Source organism: Nyctereutes procyonoides, unplaced genomic scaffold (assembly GCF_905146905.1).
Source record: "Nyctereutes procyonoides isolate TBG_1078 unplaced genomic scaffold, NYPRO_anot_genome, whole genome shotgun sequence".
NCBI lineage: Eukaryota > Metazoa > Chordata > Mammalia > Carnivora > Canidae > Nyctereutes > Nyctereutes procyonoides.
In genome coordinates, this window is record NW_026575042.1 from 33,308,241 (window position 1) to 33,329,312 (window position 21,072).

Consider the following 21,072-nt stretch of genomic DNA (forward strand, 5'->3'; position numbering starts at 1 on the left):
CATTTCTTACTTTGTTAGAATGTGTTTTTAAGTTTCTTCCCCTCCAAAAGGAACATCTATTTCCTATTAACATGCTTATAAATGTCGGATATGATTAGAGATTAATAATATTAATAATAAGTAGATAAAGTGTAGAATTGCTGGGCTGTACAGGGCTTGACAAGATGTAGGGGTGGGTATAAATTCATTCTTCAGAGTTCAATCCTAGAAACGTCTCAGAGGAGGAGGTTGAGGGATCTCTCAAATAAACATAAAATCAGAGTGACCTCTGCAGCAAAAGAAGACAGCTGCAGCATCACAGTATAAGGGACTATAGTTCTGAATGAAAGGAACTGGATATCAAGGACTCTTTTTAAAAGAAAAGAGCATTTTTTAAAAGTACACTTTATTCCCCCTCTCAACACTGCTGGTTCTAATTCTGTGAAGCAAAAAAAAAAGTAGCCAAATATAGTGTGAGAAGGTATCAATAGGGTCGTACTGGAACCAAGAGGCACTGAGAAATTAATAACAAATGTAGGCAGAATGGCTAGCTCACAACCTACACTGTCCCTGTAATTTCCCTTCCATATCCTGAAGGTCATGAGATTATCAAGACAGTTAGTTGTTGTTTTATTTTTTTTAAGATTTTATTTATTTATTTGAGAGAGAGAGAGTGAGCGAGAAAGAGAGCATGAGCACAGTGAGGGGTGAAGAGGGAGAGAGCCACAGATTCCCTTTGCCTCAATCCCAAGATCTGAGCCAATGGCAGATGCTTAGCCAACTGAGCTACTACTCCCTGAAGGAGACAGTTTTAAGACTACTGAAGAAGAATTACAAACTACAACCAGAGGCTTTCTGTCCTAAAGCAGAAGTGTTTTTGCCTATGCCCAATTCTTACCCCTAACAAATTATGAGGCACAAGACTAAGGTCTAAGTTTTATTCCTTCACCCAATTATACAACATCAGCTAAATTAGCTAATACCCCCTAGGAGAAAGCTAAACTCCTAAAGAAACAAAGTTTAACAAGATATTTCAGGAACTCAAACTTACAAGTGAAAAGAAAATAATCTATGCCAAAAGAAGAAAAAGAGAGATGTAACAAGATGTTACACCTGACTTTACCTGTTGTTTTGATAGAGATCACGTAAGCCAAGAGAAATAAGGCCAGATCATTTCAAGTAAATGCTGTAAAACACTAGAAAGCTGGTTTTGTGATACTCAGCTCATTAGTCACCAAAAGAATATATAAATTAGGGGACTGAGCAATACAATGGATAGAGAGGATTTGTTTCAAGAGAAAAATGTCAGAGTACTGTGTAACTTTGAAACCTCTGCGAGCGAAACTAGAGCACGAAGTTTCAGAGAACCGCTGTAAAAAATTCATAAACATCCCTTATAATTATGAGGAGGTTTAGGAAAAGCGCAGAGCTTAAAAAAATATAACTGTGAAAAGTTGACTGGAGCTACCCATGGTAATAAATTAAGAAGAGAAGTGGTAGAAGTGTATCATCCATAAATAGGCTGTGTTTTCTGTAGACCAGATATGGAACACTTTAAAAGAGCCAGTCTGAAAAATTTTAAAAGACTGTGCCCAACAAGACTACCTACAGGGCAAGCAATTACAATAGAGGAAACCTGAAGGTCCGGAGCTGAGACCCAAAGTAAACAGAGGAGGCACTGTCTACTCTGTGGAACTGAAGTCCCAAATACCTAGAGTGGGGAGAGATCTCTGAGGAATCCACCTAATGAATCAGGATATCTGACACAACTGGAGGGCCATAACTATACCTCCTAAAGAAGACATGTTCTGCCCATATCTCCTCCAATGAAAATGTAGAAACGAACCTTAAAAACAGACTTTTGAAACAAGTTAAACCATTTTTCTAAATTGTTATGAAAGTAGGATATTTTAGCCAACAAGGTCTCAGATGATTTGAAAACACTCTTTAAGGAAATTTATAAATTAGCAGTAGAAATAATCTTGGAGAAGTCTATGATATTACTCTTACCTTGAAAAAAAGGAAAAAGAAATATCAAAGGAAAGCTTACTCCTCTCTGTATGAGCAAATATTAAAACATAATAAACAAGGACACACATGTGTATCATTAACAATAGAGATCTTAAACACCAGACAATTCTGACAAAACAGATGGGTAAGTGGAGAGTGTCAAGTATTTTTTTTTTGTTTGAGGGAAAGATACTTGCAAGTTTGTGAAATTTACAAGTAAACATTGACTAGGGGGTCAAATATTTTTAAAAAGACTTGAAAAGGAAAAACTTCAAAGGTATAGTAATTTAACTAAATTCAAAGTAATGAATATAAATACATAACTATATATACAATTAGGGTTTTTAAAAAAGATTTATTTATTTGAGAGAGAGCGAGAGTGCATGAGTAGAAGGAGGAGAAGGAGAGAGAATCTCAAGCAGACTGCTCGGAGTGTGGAGCCCAACATGGGGCCCAATCTCTCAACCCCTTGAGATCACAACCTCTCCAAGAGGCTGGGGATCCCTGCTCAGTGGCTTAGTGCCTGCCTTCGGCCCAGGGCATGATCCTGGAATCCCGGGATCGAGTCCCACATTGGGCTTCCTGCATGGAGTCTGCTTCTCCCTTTGCCTCTGTCTCTGCCTCTCTCTCTCTTTATGTCTCTCATGAATAAATAAATAAAATCTTAAAAAAAAAAAAAAGAAACCAAGAGACTTAACCAACTGTGCCACTCAGGTGCTCCTAGTTAATTAAACATATTTAGAAAATTTAGAAAATGACCAAACCAATCAGAACACATTCTCAGACAATACAATAAAAAACAACAGCTTGAAAAAATCTGATTTAGAAAGAACAGAAAAATACTACTGAATAATCCATAATTAAACCAGGAACCATAAATGTAATAAAAACATTTATCATTGAATATCTATGAAAACACTTGATGTCCAAATATTTTGGAAAGTAGTAAAGTAGTGCTTAGAAGTATATTTAATATGTTAAGTATAATTATTAGAAAACAAGAAACAAATGAGCCAAAAGACGTTTGTTCTCTAAAAAGAGTAGTTAAGACAAACCAAACTTCTGACATGATGATCAAGAAAAAGAGGATACAAAAAAAGAGAAATTAATAAGTAATAGCACAATATTGTGAATAATATCAACTACAAAATTTAAAAACTGTGATGAAATTGATATATTAAAAAGTTTATTAAAAGTCAAAATTAGTATAGTAAGAAATAAAAGATAATTTAGATAGATAACCAATGAATAAGTAAAAATGTTAATCAAAGACCTTTCCCTTAAAGGAAATTCAAAATTAACATGGCTTTAACAAGGCAATTCTTTCAAAATTTCAAGAATTAATCTCTGCCACAGAAAATTTGTTTCAGACCAGAAAGGTGACAAACTAATGAAGATAATTTTACAAAAAAATATAACCTTGATTTCAAAGTTGGATAAAGGACAAAAAAATTCCATCGAATTTACACATAAGCACAAATAAGAAAATCCTAAATAAGATCTTAAAATAACATTGTATTCAAGCAAAGCACAATAAAACCAAATGTGTTATGTTCAAATAGGATTTATTCTAGAAATATAAGTGTGGTTTTCCATTAGACAAATAATCAATTTCATTCAAGCTCATCCACAGATGAAAAGAAATTCCCAGAAAACTCAGAATACAAAGGAACTTCTATCTTGTATCAAAAACTGATCTCTCTGGGACACCTGGGTGGCTCAGTGGTTGGGCGTCTGCCTTTGGCTCAGGTTGTGATCCTGGGGTCATGGGATTGAGTCCCGCAACAGGCTCCCCATCTCTGCCTCTCCCTGAATAAATTAATAAAATCTTAAAAAAAAAAAAAACCCTATCTCTGAAATCACAGCAACAGAGAACTTTATCTTCTTAGAATAAGGACAAAAAGATCCACTCTCAATGATAAATTTATAGTGCTAAATGTCTTGCTTAATGCAATTACATAAGAGAATGAAGCAAAAGTTTTAAGGTTAGGCAATGAGAAGACAAAACTGAAATTATTTGCTTGTAACACATAATAATCTACATAGTAAATCCAAGAGAACCAACAAACCATCAGAATATATAAGAGTTCTAATAGGTTGTGCACATATAAGACTAATATATAAATTAAACATTTTTATGTCCCAGAAATGATCAAGTAGAAAGTATCTTGAACAGTAAATACTCATCATATAACAACAAAACCAAGAAGTATTTTAGAATCAACCTAATACATGCCTTTTGAAAAAAATTAAACCTTACATAGAATATCTAATGATATGAATCAAGAAATGCATCATTTTTATGCCTAAATGACATATAATTGTAAAGAATTGAATTCTCTCTTAAATCTATCATAAAATTCAATTCTTTGGTGAGCCCTGTTACTCAGCCATAGACCCCAACAGTTAAAACCAGAAATAGGCAAGATAGCTAATTCTAACCAAAACTCACTGCCCTGATTTATTGTACTTTCTTGAGGCCCTGATGAAGGTGTTTTGCAATGACTGGAACACCCCTTATAGCCAAACCAAAAAAGTCCTGTTAGCAACAGAATGCCTGGAAGACACCCCTGCCCATGATGAAGGGCTAAACACAAACTGAACTTCACCTGTGACTGCATGCTCTCTGCCTGCCCTCTTGCACATACCCCTCTAACCTCTTTCTATAGGATTCTAGGTGTCCATTAGCTGGGGAGGTTGGCTGTTAAAACTTATGCCTGCCAGGTCCCCCAGGTCCATTTCTTTTCAAAACCTTCACCTCTTGAGTTATTGGCTTCTCTTGAAATGAGTTTATCTGAGTTTGTTCATTAACAGTGTTGCTAAGCCTAGCCAGGAGCTATGCTTTCAATTTGTCCAATCCCTTCGTTATTCCCTGGGATGGAGTAGTTTGGCTATGGGAACATACCAAGGTTTACAACCATTTGTTCCTGAGTTAGAGGCTATGGCAGATGGTTCAGTAACAAATGCATTTCTAATATTTAAAATCCTAGCCATAGTTTTTGAGAAATTAGATGTACTTCAAAAGATATTCATATGGAAGAAACATAATCCACAAGTAGCTAGTAGATTTTAAAAAGAAAGGCAAAGAAGAAGGAATTTCCCAGAGGCATCTGCCTTTGGCTCAGGGTGTGATTCCTGGGTCCTGTGATGGAGTTCCCCTCGGGCTCACCGCAGGGAGCTTGCTTCTTCCCTTGCCTATGTCTCTGCCTCTCTATGTCTCTCATGAATAAGTAAATAAAATCTTTAAAAAAAAAGGAAGGAATCAACCAAGAAGGAGGGCTTATGGATAGCATATACTATATTATAAAGCTACAATGATAAAGAGTAAGTACTAGATTAGGAAGGGGTAAAAAAAGATCAAAACAATGGCCTGACATAGATGGTATCTGGTATATGACAGATACAACATAACTGATTATGAGGAGAATTTTTAATGATTTTGCTAAGGCCTACATTTTTTCATATATATTCTGCCCAGGTTTTAGTCAAAGCTCTATGGATAATTATTGCTATTTTAAATTTCTATCATATGAATGACATAATATAAATACCTTATTTTCTTTCTCATAGTTCTATTCCATTCCAAAGAAGCCTATTTGAAAAACCTATCCTTTGAAAGGCCTTCTCTCTTTCCTTAAATAGAAAGGTTAATACTTTCTTGATATTTTCTCTGGACTGCATAAGATAACTTTTACATAGAAGAAACAAACAACAGTCAAAATAAAAAACCAAAAGAAAGAAAAACAGAAAACATTGTTTCAAACCTAACCTTAAAAGTAATAGTAGAGCCTAAAGTGATAATATATATTAGGGTTAAATATGTGAAGTACATCAATAATGCCAGGAGAAAGACATTAAAATACCAAGATTATTTTTAAAAAATAACTTTTTAAAGTAGGCTCCACACCCAGTATGGCGCCAAATGCAAGGCCTGAACTCGCGACACTGAGATCAAGATCTGAGCTGAGATCAAGAGTTGGACAAACATTATACTTACTGAAGTATCAGGGTAACCAATCGAATAGCTTCAACAGCAACATCATATTCCTTATCAAGTGTCATTGATACAATGCGATCCTGAAAAATAATTAAAAATCAAATCAAATATGAGCAGAAAATAAAATGGGAAGGATCTAAAGCAGTATCTTTGGGTAGTATATGGAAGGCTAATGTGAGATTAAATGGAATGCTTTACTCTTAAACTCAAATTATCACAGTCTTACTCAAACAAAGGACGTGTTAGTATAAACGTTCATAATCTAAAATCTTTCTCTTCTCATTAACTGACATACCGTAACACTGAGACAAATAAACTTTAACGTGCAAAATTAATATAACTATAAAAAGCTGTATATAGAGAAAATCTTATTTTAAGCAGAAGAACCTTCTGTTGAAGGCAATAAATAACTCATGTTGGTAATATCTTTTGTAAAGCAGAGATTCATAGATGAATGAGGTTTATTTAAAGAATATGTAGTAAAGAATATGAACTAAATACTTGTTATGGTAATGCTATTTACTAAACTAGCTATAACTAGCATTTTAAAAGTAAAAAAATAAACTAAGCATTCTTAATGCTTACCTTGAATCGGTTAGTGAATAACTCCAATTTGGGGAATAATTCTCTATTGGTATATAGACTCTGTAGAGCTTTCAAACATTTCAGTCTGACTTCTCCTTGCTTCAGATATACAAATAAAAACATAACAGAAGTGGTAAGCTTCCATGCCACCAAAGTTGAAAAGATCAGCCTATGTGAAGGCTGAAGTAATGTTCAGCTTATCCATTCAATTTACATCATATTTTAATTTAACATAGGGTGGAACTAAGCAGTTGTACAGTCTGTGTTGCATTTTATTTAATTAAAAATGCACTGAAAACCCCTTAGTTACTTGAGAGTAAGCTACACCTTTTTCAAATATTTACCAATTCTGATTCAACATTGAGTAATTCTGTGTTATACAGTGGCATTCTAAGAAAATTTTTAACCTATGATTTTAATTAGAGAAAGGTAAGATAATTTGCCCTTTGTATAGTAACTACTAAATACTCCTGTAGAAAAAACTAATGTCATATGATAGAGTCATCATTTATTCATTTAACAAATATTTTCTGAGTGCCTTTTATATTCCAGAAAGACGGGTTAGGAAAAAAGGTAAACAAAATATTTAAAACAGGGAAATTAATAGAGTGAAATGGTTTGGCTATTTATTAGTGGAGTATCTTTAATAATGTCATTAACTTAGAGTAGAAAATGTTGGGGATCAAAGTACAGTCAGGACCATCTAGAAATTTAGCCAATTCTCTCAAATTATTCTAAGGACACTGAAATTTCTCTTTAAAAAAAAAAGTAATGTGCTGTAACAGAAGTCTAAGTTCTAGAATCAAACACAACTAGATTTTATTTCCAATTCTATAGCTTATTAGCAATATGAGAGATAGCAAGTATATTAATCATTCTGATACTCAGTTTTTTTCATTTATAAAGTAGTGATAACCAACTTCATAAGGCTGTAGCAAGGATTAAATACAGACGTATGCTGGTTAAGGTTTATTATTATTTACTTTATTTATTTATTTATTTATTTATTTATTATATTTTTTAATTTATTTTATTTTATTTTTATTTTTTTTATTTACTTTTTTTATTAAAGGAAGGTGAAGGGGGCAGGGGGGAGAGAGAATCTTAAGCAAGCAGGTTCCACATCCAGCAGGGAACCTGAGTGGAGGGAGGGGGGGTCGATCTCAAGACCCTGAGATCAAGACCTGAGCTGAAATCAAGAGTCAAAGACCCTGAGATCAAGACCTGAGCTGAAATCAAGAGTCAGACACTTAAGTGACTGAGCCACCCAGGTGCCCCGCTGGTGAGTTTTAACAACCAGTTCTGAGGGATGGGGTCCTGAATTGTTGTATTTGTGTATTTCTGTATTTCTGTGATGTAAATACTCCAACCACAGACAATTTTGAGCTACCAATGAGATATTATTGAATTCATATTACTGAAGTCATATTTGCAAAGGAATGTGCATAATAAGTGTCTTGCAATCTGATTCAAGTTATCTCTAGTACACCACTAAATGAGATGAGATTTGTTGGTAAAGTCACTAGCACATAGGAAGTACCTGGAATACCTATAGTAGATGCTCTTGAGGCCCAATCCAGATCCCCATAGTCTAGTATACAAGGCTACTCGGCTACTCTTTCTGCTTGCTCCTATGTTGACTGCCAATGGTTCATACCTGCACCTCTTTCTGAAGAACTGATCACGGTTGAAAAAGAATCACCTGGCACAGAGATTCCTGGAAGGTTGTGCTCCACACTGCCCTCCTGTTTACATCCTTTCCCTCTTCTAGGATGAGGCCCAGAGTGGATAATGATATAGGATAAAACAGCCTAACCTTCTTCTTTCAGGTCAGGACAACCCCTAAGATAGCCCTTTAATATGAAATTAATAAGCGAATATATGTAACAGAGTGCTGTAGGAATGGTAATCTGAACCAGAAAGAACCAGGAGAATATGCTGGTGGCTGCTGAGGATGTGGGAAAAGAAAACAGGGTACGGGAGAGTTCTTGGATATAGGGTACTCTCCTTTGAAATAGGATGTAAGACCCTGTAAAGGCCCCTGGAAATGGCTTAACATCTTGTTGGATAGTTCTAAAAAGCAATGGTGCATATTAAATGAAATAGAGGAGCCAAAATCATTGTGGCAGACTGTGATGGAAGGAATTTAAAGACACATGGAAAGCATGCCAGAAAGGATCTATTATAAAGCTCAGAAGACCTCCCAGTTGAGTATGTTCCCCATAAGTGCTCAGAGTATACTCTGTTTACCAAGGTAATAAGGAAAACACTGGTGATAGGGGTACAGACATTACTGAGAAGATCTGTAGTAACTGTATTCTGTAGTCTTAGGCTGACAGGAGACACTCAAAATTTAGTCTCTGACAGCAATGGAGATAAGAATAGTGGTACAGAATAGCAGAGACAATGTAGAATCTTACAACTATTAGATGCTGGGGGTGTGTGTGCTAATAATTTTAATGGGCAGCAAAGTCAAAGGATAGTCCACGGAAATGCTCACAGGACATCGTCTTACAGGAGGCAAGACAGGGGAAAGGCAACAAAAGTATTATATGATAAAATATACTCACGAGGAATCAATGATGGACGAGCAAAAGACTAAGGACAGCTGTCCCAACATAAAATCACAACCCCAGATCTAAGACAGCATGTGCAGAGTTTCCTTACTCCTCTCGAATTATAGATTTGAAAATAAGGCTGTCAAAGATGAAATGACTCCATCTATCCAAGTTCACAAAGCCAATTACAGGTAGAGGAAAGACATTAATTGAATTTTATCTTCACTTTGTCCAGTGATCTCTCCCAAGTCTTGGTTCTTTATTTATGATATGCCCTGCCTACACTACAGGAGCTTAACAATTAAATAAGATGATACCCATGACAGTACTTCAAAATACTGAAATAGATAAAAACTCTAGTTGCCTTTTTGGTAAAAAAGTTCTTTCTGGGGGCTCTACTATACTCTGTAAGTTATTTCTATTATACTATCTAAAAGCTTTGTTATTTGTCCATTACACAAAATCTTATTCAAAGGTGAATACTGCTTAACACAGTGCCTAACATATAGCTGCTGCTCAATAAATAATTTTTTAAAAGATTTTTACTTACTTAGAGAGAGAGAAGAGAGAGACAAAATGTAGGCAAACTATATTCTAGCTCTTGACTGCCTTCCTGTTCCCACGCCATCTTCCAACTTATGGCGTCTTAGGGGTCACAAATAATTTCTGAGAGAAGGAAAGGGGTCCCATGCAGGAAACTTCTCCTCATCCAAGTTGCCTGCAGGCCTCATGTAAGATTGTTTTCACTCACTGTGAAACCATTGATGGCGTTGCTGAAAACAAAACTGTTGAATGAAGTCCTTCTCTGAAAGTGAAGGACAGATGTGGGCAAAAGTCAAGGGGAGTCTCATGCAGCCTGGCTGATGCAATGTCTGATGAAGGGGGCACTATAGACTCAAATGTTTATAGCACAGTTACGGATGGGGCCAATGTCTCTGGGTCCCCACTGGAAAGTCTATGCCTCTGTCATGATAGAATGTAATGGGGAGGTAGAATTCAGACTTTTATCAGGGCCCTTGAGTATTAGTGCCCCAATAACAATAATTCTAGTGTCCCTTAGGGGTATGATTGAAAAAGTGGCTCAGACAGCAACTTCTTGCAAGATACATCCATGAAGATAAGAGAAACAAAAGCAAAAATGAATTATTGGGACTTCATCAAGATAAAAAGCTTCTGCACAGCAAAAGAGACAGTCAACAAAACTAAAAGCCAACCTACAGAATGGGAGAAGATATTTGCAAATGATCTATCAGATAAAGGGCTAGTATCCAAGATCTATAAAGAACTTATTAAACTCAACACCAAAGAAACAAACAATCCAATCATGAAATGGGCAAAAGACATGAACAGAAATTTCACAGAGGAAGACATAGACATGGCCAATAAGCACATGAGAAAATGCTCTGCATCACTGGCCATCAGGGAAATACATATCAAAACCACAATAAGATACCACCTCACACCAGTGAGAATGGGGAAAATTAACAAGGCAGGAAACCACAAATGTTGGCGAGGATGTGGAGAAAGGGGAACCCTCTTGCACTGTTGGTGGGAATGTGAACTGGTACAGCCACATTGGAAAACTGTGTGGAGCTTCCTCAAAGAGTTAAAAATAGATCTGCCCTACAACCCAGCAATTGCACTGTTGGGGATTTACCCCAAAGATAGAGATGCAGTGAAACAATGGGACACCTGCACCCCGATGTTTATAGCAGCAATGTCTACAATAGCCAAACTATGGAAGGAGCCTCGGTGTCCACCGAAAGATGAATGGATAAAGAAGATGTGGTATATGTATACAATGGAATATTACTCAGCCATTAGAAACGACAAATACCCACCATTTGCTTCGACATGGAGGGACCTGGAGGGTATTATGCTGAGTGAAATAAGTCAATCAGAAAAGGACAAACATTATATGGTCTCATTCATTTGGGGAATATAAAAATTAGTGAAAGGGAATAAAGGGAAAGGAGAGAAAATGAGTGAAAATATCAGTGAGGGTGACAAAACATGAGAGACACCTAACTCTGGGAAACGAACAAGGGGTAGTGGAAGGGGAGGTGGTGGAGGGTTGGGGTGACTGGGTGATGGGCACTGAGGAGGGCACTTGGCGGGATGAGCACTGGGTGTTATGCTATATGTTGGCAAATTGAACTCCAATAAAAAAATTTTAAAAAAAAGTTAAAAAAATTAAATCAATTTTTTTAAAAAAAGGAAAAAGTGGCTCTGGATGGTTTTGAGGAGGGCAGTCACCCATTAAAGATAAGTTCACATGTGTTTGTGGTTGGGGTACTTTGGACCATTTTGGATGCTGATGATTGTGGTTCCCACTACTGAGTACATAAACAGGTATTAACATTTTGGCTGTGTACAGTACTGAAACACCATACTGAACATCATCACTAACTACCTCAAGGGGTATGCACAACAAGGGCAGACTCAAGCATAATGGACCAGTTAATTCCTTGCTAACTCCATGTCCAAACCATGGTACACTGTTCCAACAAAAATACTGAATCCATGATGGGGGAAATTCTGTTAATTCAAGACTTAAGACAAGCAGAGGTGCTGATAACCATACTGTTATAATTTAATAGCCCAGTCTGGCCAATCAGGAAGGCCTCTGGAGCTTGGAGGCTGACAGATCATCACAGATTAAACACAGAAGCTCCAGCTTTGGCCCTTGACATTATCATCATTACTGCAATGGTGGCAATCCATATGGGAAACTTGTAAGTTTCTAAGGGAAAAGGCTAATGACTTTTACTTGGTCCCCCTTTTTGTTTTTTTTTTTTAAAGATTTTTATTTATTTATTCATGAGAGACACACAGATAGAGAGAGAGGCAGAGACAAAGGCAGAGGGAGAAGCAGGCTCCATGCAGGGAGCCTGATGTGGGACTTGATCCCGGGTCTCCAGGATCAGGCCCTGGGCTGAAGGCGGTGCTAAACCGCTGAGCCCCCCCCCCCCCCCCCCCCCCCCCCCCCCCGCCCTACTTGGTCCCTTTGTAGTATGAGGATCAGGACCAATTTGCATTCACACAAAACAACCTGCAATACACTTTCACTATACTTTTTGCAATATGCCATTACTGAATGGGGCTTGATCTTTAATAAGCCTAAGCCCCCACTGATATTTTAGTCATCCATTATATTAATAACATCCTGACAGTTGGGCTAACTGAAAAACATGTTGCTACAGTGCTGTACTTAGTCACTGATGGAATGATTAGTGCCGATTTGACTATAAAACCAGATAAAGTCCTGGACCTGGCAGAGCTGGTCCAATTCCTAGGGGCTACTTGAGTGGCAAACCAAAGAAGTATTCCAGAGATATCAAACAAAAAATATAGGCCCTGACAGCATCTACTAATAAAATGGAAGCCCAACATCTAGTGGGCCTCTTTGGATAATAAAAATAGCATGTGTCCCTCCAGGTTGCTTTCTTGGTTCCTTTCATTGAGATGACCCACAAAGCAGCCAATTTTAAATGAAGCCCTTTGCTGCAGCAGGCCTTGGAAGCTGTTCAACAAGCCATGGCCCAGGAACAGCTTTGGGACCTTTGAAACTTGCTAGCCTGATGGAACTGCAGGTTTCCACAACCCACCTAACTGACTGGTCTGTGGCAGCAGGAAATTGTCACTGGGACGCACAGGCCTTACAGCAATTGTTTTTCTGTTTTTCAAATATTTTATTTATTTATTCATGAGAGATACAGAAAGAGAGAGGCAGAGACATAGGCAGAGGGAGAAATATGTTCCATGCAGGGAGCCCAATGCGGGACTAGATCCCAGGACTCCAGGATCATGCCTAGAGCCGAAGGCAGATGCTCAACTGCTGGGCCAACCAGGTACCCTACCTCATAGACTTTGAATCTGCAAACCTCCAAAAGCTGCACCCAATACCCACCCCTTTTAAAAGATTTATTTATTTGAGGGGGCAAGGGCAGGACCCCCGCCCCCCACAGACCTTTTAAAATAAAACATAAACAGCACTCTTGTGCCAATCTAGCTTGTGCCTAGAAGGCTTCAACAATTTCCCACTGGGTACATCTATGGACTGGACTTGGGAGTCCATTACAGATGCAAAAAATGTGATAAAGCCCCCCTCCACACCCCAAAATTTGATAAAGCCCAAGGGATGACCTTGGAAGACACTAAGACTAAAGATACAGTGCAATCTTGTGATTCTTCTTAATATACTTAGATCATGCAGGGAGGAGAACTGGACACATTAACCAAGGCCTGGGACCTACCTAGATCTGGCAGAATGATCATACTGTACATCCCACCCACACCCACGGATACAGATGATGTCTCATTGCCATTAACACATACTCAGGCTACACCACTGCTATTCTACTCTGACATTTGGACGCTGGCTGAAACTATATAGCTGGTCCTTGAACAAAATTTATGTTGTATTTTTGGATACCCTATAAGATTTTGCTCTAACCAAGGAATACCCTTCATTACTCAAGTAAAACAACAAATGAGCATATTCTCATGGAATATGTAGTTTCCATGCACACTAGCAGTAGCATACCAATGGAGCCACTCAATGAATGAATGGCTGACTCACACAGCAACTAAAAAAGAATACCAAGGCAGCCTGATAGTGGACTGATATCCTCATCTGACTAGGGTTGTATGGCTACAAACAATACACTGCAGTGCAAGGAAAATATGGCATTACAATGTATATTGGGAAACACTGAGTTTGGACGGGGTGGAGATGGAGTAGGCAGCGATGTGTTTAGGCTGTGCCTGTAAAATCCCAATCTCAGGGTACTAATCATTCTTTTTTTTCCCTTGGAGTGTATGCCTTTGGGGTAGTTTATCGTTCCGGCTATCATAGCACACTGGACATGGCCCTCTGATGCTTCTCTTGGGCACCTCCCTTCTATGGGAAACCATAGGATGGGAGACAAAACCAAGAAGTACCATGGTGCTAGGGTCCTTCTAGTAGTGCTGGGAACATCTGACCCTTCAAATCAGGTGGGGGACATTACTGGACATGTCAAGTGTGTGCAGCACATGACTTCCTTTTTTGGGATTGGCCAACTGAGGAGAATAAGTCTGGGTCAAGCAACAATGCACTGGGTGCTCAAAAAGGCAGTAGCATCAGGACTGGGACAGACAGCCTAGGTTGTAATACCCAGGCAGCTAGCACCCCAAGCAGAAGACCAGGGCATCTCTGGCCTCAGGAGGTTCATGGAGTGAAAGATGGGTAGAAATTTTACTTTCTTCTCATTTCTATAGAATCCTCTGCTATACAATGCCTGGTACAATAACACCTTGATAAAGATTAATACAGCCATAGTGAAAGAAGGCAAACTTAACCAATGCTGGATTTGTCATTCCAGAATAAAGTCCCTCTTATCCTGCACTCCCACTGTAATGGCCTGGTCAATACACAACTATTCAGACTTTCCTCAAGCTATCAATGAATCAAATCACTAGGCAAGTCCTTCAATACAGGTTGAGATGCAGGCATGCTTTGGAGTCCCCTACCTATCTGTGATGTGACAGAAAAAGATCCTTATACCAGAATGGTTATTACTGATCTATGCTGACATTTTGGAATTGCAAGTCCAATATGTAACTTTTCTTTCTCTGCAACCACAAGGCAAAAGCAGGCTGGGAACTGTGTATTATCTGACCTAGTCAGCATTATGAGAACAAATCCCTGGCAGATGTCACCTGTACCCTTCTGGGTTATGTATTTCTCTGTGGACTCCAATGGACAACAGAATGTATGTGCACAAGGGAAAGATTTTATTGCCTCACTGTGCCACAGAAGGCTGGAAAGGACCCACTTTGCTAACACACCACAGAGTAGTACCCAGTTCCCTCCTGGGAAGACAAATTAACCAGGCACTAAAAAAATGGTATACAATCTGTTCTTAACCATGGCAGAAAGTTAATGCTACTGTCTAAGCATACCAGATCAACAAAACTTACTGAACTCACTAGCCTATGTGGTATTGGTAAACCCTCAGCCATCTAGTGGCAGAAGAGGGTGGTGTTTGTGTGACTGCCAGCATTTCTTGCTTTGCATACATCGCCAATTCAGGTAAGTTAAAAACTGAGCTGGTGAAATATCCAGACTCAGTTGGGATGGTTATTAGCTGTACATTCACAATTCCCTTAGAATCACTTTTTAACCTTTTTAGTTGGCTTAATTCAGGTACATGGGGTTCCTAGTTGAAGATTATCTTCCAGAGAAGCCTGATCATCCTCCTGGGTCTGGCTCTCTTAATCACCATGGTAAAGTGCCATCTCCAAATGACAGGGAAGCTTTATGAGCAATCCACATTCCTATAGGTTGTTCAAAGACCCTACTAAAACCAACTCCATCTTAAAGTTTGGGGTGGGCAATGGTCATACAGGCAGGATTCGATATGCTTTATTTGCCACTTCAGGGGCCAAGCAGAGGTGAGGTATGGACTGCTGGAAAAGGCAGTCCTCTGCATATAGTCTTTTGACCTCTACTTAGCTACATAAGAATGGGCCATGCTCCTGGAACATTTCCTTATCAAGAGATGAGCCTTTGCAATCACAGCTGGGGTAAGTGCCTTGTGTAAACAGCTTTCCTATTTCAGACTCAATGTGGGTCCTCTTGTTCTGCTTAAGCATGTGAATCACATATGGTACTTGGCCAAACTCATTATTAAATCTATCTCCTGAGGGGAGGGGGCAGGGTCCTTAGTTCTGTAGCATAAGAGAGGTGCATGTAGGGAAACTGCCCTGCTGGCCCTGGAGGACCAATGCCCATTAATGAAACCACTCTTGCTCTGTCCGTACTTATATGAGTAAAGCATTGTTTCACCCAGTGCTTGACTGTCTTGTGTTTTCCTCAGCAAACCTGATTTTTTTTTTTTTTGCAAACCTGATTTCAAGATTCAGTGGGCACAAGTGTTTGAACTCCTACCTCTGGTGATAGGCATCAGATATCATTTGCTTGGCATATACAGAGCTAAAAAGGTTTTGGGGGAACTTAAAAGAAATAGAATATGGGATGAGTCAACACAGAGAAGAGAAAAGGGGGTGGACTAACAGAAAATAGACTCCACCCAAGCACTACAGAGATTCTGATACCAGGGATCAAGAGAGGAGAAGAACTAGAGGTGCCTGGGTGGCTTAGTCCGTTAAGTGTCCAAATTGTGATTTTAGTTTAGGTCATGATCTCAGGGTCATGAGATCAAGCCCTGTGCTGGGTTCTCATATGGATGAGAATCTCTCTCCTCCTGCCCCTCTTCTCACTCCAAAAAAATAAATAAAAATTTTAAAAGTAGAAGACTGTACACATAAGCTAATAGTGAAAGCAATACAGAGCAATACTGACAAACTGTAACGAAAGAGAAAGGTAATCAAGCCTCATAAGCATAAATATAAAGAGACTAGGATAGTCTAGAGACAGATTACTATAGTTGTATTTAAATTAGACCTATTGGGCAGCCCTGGTGGCGCAGCGGTTTGGCGCTGCCTACAGCCTGGGGTGTGATCCTGGGGTCCCAGGATCGAGTCCCACATCGGGCTCCCTGCATGGATCCTGCTTCTCCCTCTGCCTGTGTCTCTGCCTCTTTCTCTCTGTGTCTATGAATAAATAAATAAAATCTTTAAAAAAATAAAAATAAATTAGACCTATTATGTGTCATCATCTATGAAAGAATTAAAAAACCAATGGGTAGAGAGTTTAGAAATAAGTTTTGGTCAACAGAAAGACAAACTGAATTTCTAATAAATAGCTCTTTTAAATTTTTTTAAAATTTTTATTTATTTATGATAGAGAGAGAGAGAGAGAGAGAGAGGAGAGAGAGGCGCAGAGACACAGGCAGAGGGAGAAGCAGGCTCCATGCACCGGGAGCCCGACATGGGATTCGATCCCGGGTCTCCAGGATCGCGCCCTGGGCCAAAAGCAGGCGCCAAACCGCTGCGCCACCCAGGGATCCCTAAATAGCTCTTTTAGTTGTTAGAAATTGTTTGTCTTTCTACTGACCAAAACTTATAAAATTTATATAAATTGGCAGTATCAAAAAAAACCCACAAAACTGTCTTACTGAGGAGGGGAGACCGATATTCTGAAATCAAGACATGGAGTATCAAATCTTTATGTTGTACACCTTAAACTAATATAATGTTACATCTCAACAAAACTGGGGGAAAAAAGCAATTTACAATTACAATGTAACCTTTAAAAGTATTTTATTTATTTATTTAACAGAGAGAACGTGTGCAAGCAGGGGGAGCAGCAGAGGGAGAAGGAAAAGCAGGCTCTCTGCTGAGCAGGTAGCCAGATGTGGGGTTTGATTCCAGGACTCTGGAATCATGACCTGAGCCAAAGGCAGATGCTTAACTGACTGAGCCAACCAGGTGTCCCACAATGTAATCTTAAGGAAAAAAAGACAGGAATTTCATCAGCTCATTTGAAAAGACACAGGACAGTCTGAAGGCACAGGCCATAGCCTGTAGAATAAGTAATTTCAAAAGGATGTTTAAGGAGAGACAGCAATGACTACACCCCTCAGAGGAAAAAAAAGTACAAGATTATGGTGACATCAGAATGAGAAAAAGGAAAGCTGAGAAGGGATTAAAACAGCTTTTCTAAATGAAGTAATGGGAGATTATAAAAGAGGTTTAATAAAAACATACTGAAAATAGTATCTTCATATCCTTTTATCACAATGAACAAAACCAACCCCCTTCTTTCTTTATCTGGACAGAAAATTTATATAAACACAGTTTAATGACTTATTTTAAAATAATGGTGGTTTGTTTTTTGGTAAGCCACAACAAATGTGTTTTTCCCAGAGGAGGAAAAATGGCATGGTAGTGGTGGGAAATAAAATGCAGAACTTTAAATGTATTCCTACTAAAAAATTTGTCTTGTTGGATTTAGGCATGTGTATACACTTGTGAGGACACATTGTTTAATTCTACTTTCTCTCATAATGTATAAAACTTAATTGGATAAACCTGAGATGAGGCTTAGCTGTGAAAGTCCTGAATTTCACATGAGGATTAGAAAAAGAAAACATAGGATCAAGTCTGGGATTTATTAGCACAAAGGAAATAAGTTTAAATTGCTAGGGAAGATAAATATTCAGGAAAAAATTCACCATGAACTAACTGGCTGTTCCTCCAAATAAAGTAGGGATTAAGAACCCCTTTTAAAAATCATCAATTAAAAATAAGTAATTATGAAGTTAAACAGCCAACTTGTAATGATCTCCCTATACTCTGAACTCTCTCTAGCAGCAAAAACGGCTTGTATAATTCTCCTGGGCTGTTTCATTACATGCAATTTTGTGGTTTTCAAAATATCTTTGATAATACTTAGCCTGCTATTTGTTTATTTTAAAAAGATTTATTTATTTATTTTAGAGAGAGAGAGAGCACATGTGCTTGAGGGGGTCTGAGGGGAGGAGCAGAGGGCAAGGGAGAGGAGAATCTCAAGCAGACTCCCTACCAAGTGCTGAGTCTGATGCAGGGTTCCTTCTCACAACCCTGAGATCATGACTCCAGCAAAATCAAGTCAGACAACTCAACCAACTGACCCACCCAAGCGTCACTAGCATGGTGCTATTTAAAAAGTAAATGCTCTACAGGCTGTTAATGGTAATACATAGAAAATAAATCTTAGAATATTATGAAAATTGTCTTAAAAGTCTAAGAATATAATTGCATTAAAAATGTCTTCTAATTGTTATTATACTTTTAACAATTCAAATAATGGAATACAACAATTTAAAATAAATTGTTGTAAGACTTCTATACTTGTGAATATCTGACAATTCAAGTTATAGAATGTCAAGTCATTCAATATAAACGTTCCAAAGATCTGTCACTCCTCCCTTGGTTATTTTGAGGATACTTATTCAGCATTCAATAATGTGGGATTCCTTTTAAAATCAGAGCCTTTTCTAAGGGCATAGAAATAAAAATAGATTTTTAGATCAAATATTCTAGAATCCAATAAATCTATTCATCTCTGATAAAATACTGTAGCATGACCTTAACAAATTCAAAAGAAAGAAGTTTTTTTGTTGTTCATATTTTTCTAGTTTTGATTCCAAAGTAGAAAAAAGATTATAATTAGCTTCTTACGACGTTATATCCTCTTAAAACTTTAGATATGCCAGGTTGTCAACTTGGTTTTAGACATTATTATAACTAAGTAAGATAGAGTTTTCACATGGGCCAATGTCTCAAGTTTTGTCATGGCCATCAAATAAAAAGTTATTCGGGTGGATGGTCTTAAAATTCCATATTATTACAGCTATTAAAAAATCAACCACTGCCATCTTAACTCCTAGCATTCTAGTACGGAGACAAAAATATCTTCTATGAAAGCCTAGAATAGAGTAACTTACCCTATCATGAAGAGTCCAGCCAACATATTTTAGGTAACTGTCATTGAGGAAGGCATCACTATACATTTTCATCCATACTCCAATTTCTTCAATACAAATGGCTCTAATCTCAGCAATAGCATCACTAGAGGAGGAAAAAAAAAAAAAAACACCAGACAAACCTCAAATTAATATCCAAAACTAGAATGTACTTCATACTAATTTTCAGGAAGAATAAATATTAGTCCTAACACTGTATTTACAGCTATACTCTCAAAAGTCCTCTAATTTGAATATCTTCTTTTAGATGTTTCCTATAAAATAAAAATTACCAATACCAAACTGAAAAACATACATCTGGAAATCATCTAATTTTCACGGGAATAGGAAATGGCACTTAGAACTTTCTGAAAGCCTCACAACTATTATGGAGTCCACAAACATGTTAAATCTGAGGAAAACCAGCAAACCACCATCCAAATACAGAATAATGTAGAATTCAAAAATTGTCTCTCTAAATAATTGTAAATTTAAGCTAGCATACATCTATTGAGTTAAGAGAAAATAATATGATAAAAACACAAATTCGTATCTATAAGGGTAAATGTCAGAAGCTTGTATTATGTGAAAATATACAACAGTTTACAAAACCAAAACTTTGAAGTAATTGTACTAATAATTCACATTTAGTCACACTGGGAACAATCTTGGACTATACTGTAAAGTTACCAAAAGTCAGGTTTTTGGCTCCATGCCCAGATGGCTTTTCATCTCACTATAAGCATCTAATATAACCCTCCTGGGATGATTTTCCTACTCTAAAATCAATGAACCATGAACAAATACAATTTTAATATTTTTACCTGATTTTGCAACAGGTTATAGCTATAGTTTTTTTTAAAAAAATCATATTAAATGTAATAAGGTAAACCTTAACTTTCCTTTGTAGATTGATCTTCAAGGTTTCTAATTTACTGTATATAAATAAGTTAAAATTTTATGTAATTTTTAATTCTCCAATTTATATAAGGTAATCATCTGTCAATTAATTGTTAATCTCGCAATAATTTAGCTAGAATCTTTTTTTTTTTTTTAAGATTTTATTTAATCATGACAGACACAGAGAGAGAGAGGCAGAGACATAGGCAGAAGGAGAAGCAGGCTCCATGCAGGGAGCCCGATGTGGGACTCGATCCCGGGGCCTCCAGGATCACACCCCAGGCTGAAGGCAACACTAAACCGCTGAGCCACTGGGGCTGCCCCTTTAGCTAGAATCTTAATTAAGGAGCTTTTCTTAGTTTCTCTCTTGTGACAAAATAGGTGAGTTTGTAGCATTCTGGTATTTAATTCTCTATTTTAATAAATTTCAGTTCCTTCTAAGTCCCTGTTATTGCTCAAGAATAAAAATGTGAGTAATTTTCTCTTTCAAAGCCATATTGCTAAGTCATAATCTTTAGATTGCCTACATTTTGAAAATACCTTTTTCTTTTTTCTTTTTTTAAGAAAGAGCACGAGACAGCAAGCACACAGGAGCTGGGGTAGGGGAAAAGGGCAAGGGGGGAGGGAGAGAGAAAATCTTAAGTAGCAT

General features: G+C 37.6%; 1 protein-coding gene across 1 annotated transcript in view; it reads right to left on the bottom strand.

Annotated features, from left to right (window-relative positions):
• STAG1 (stromal antigen 1) overlaps positions 1-21,072 on the bottom strand; it is a 397,763-nt gene that overhangs the window by 105,759 nt on the left and 270,932 nt on the right. The window contains exons 10-12 of the mRNA XM_055321295.1: positions 19,506-19,629; positions 6,572-6,670; positions 5,987-6,066 (exon numbers count right to left, since the gene is read on the bottom strand). Coding sequence (XP_055177270.1) covers positions 5,987-6,066; positions 6,572-6,670; positions 19,506-19,629 — 303 coding nt within the window. The remainder of the gene's footprint in view (positions 1-5,986; positions 6,067-6,571; positions 6,671-19,505; positions 19,630-21,072) is intronic.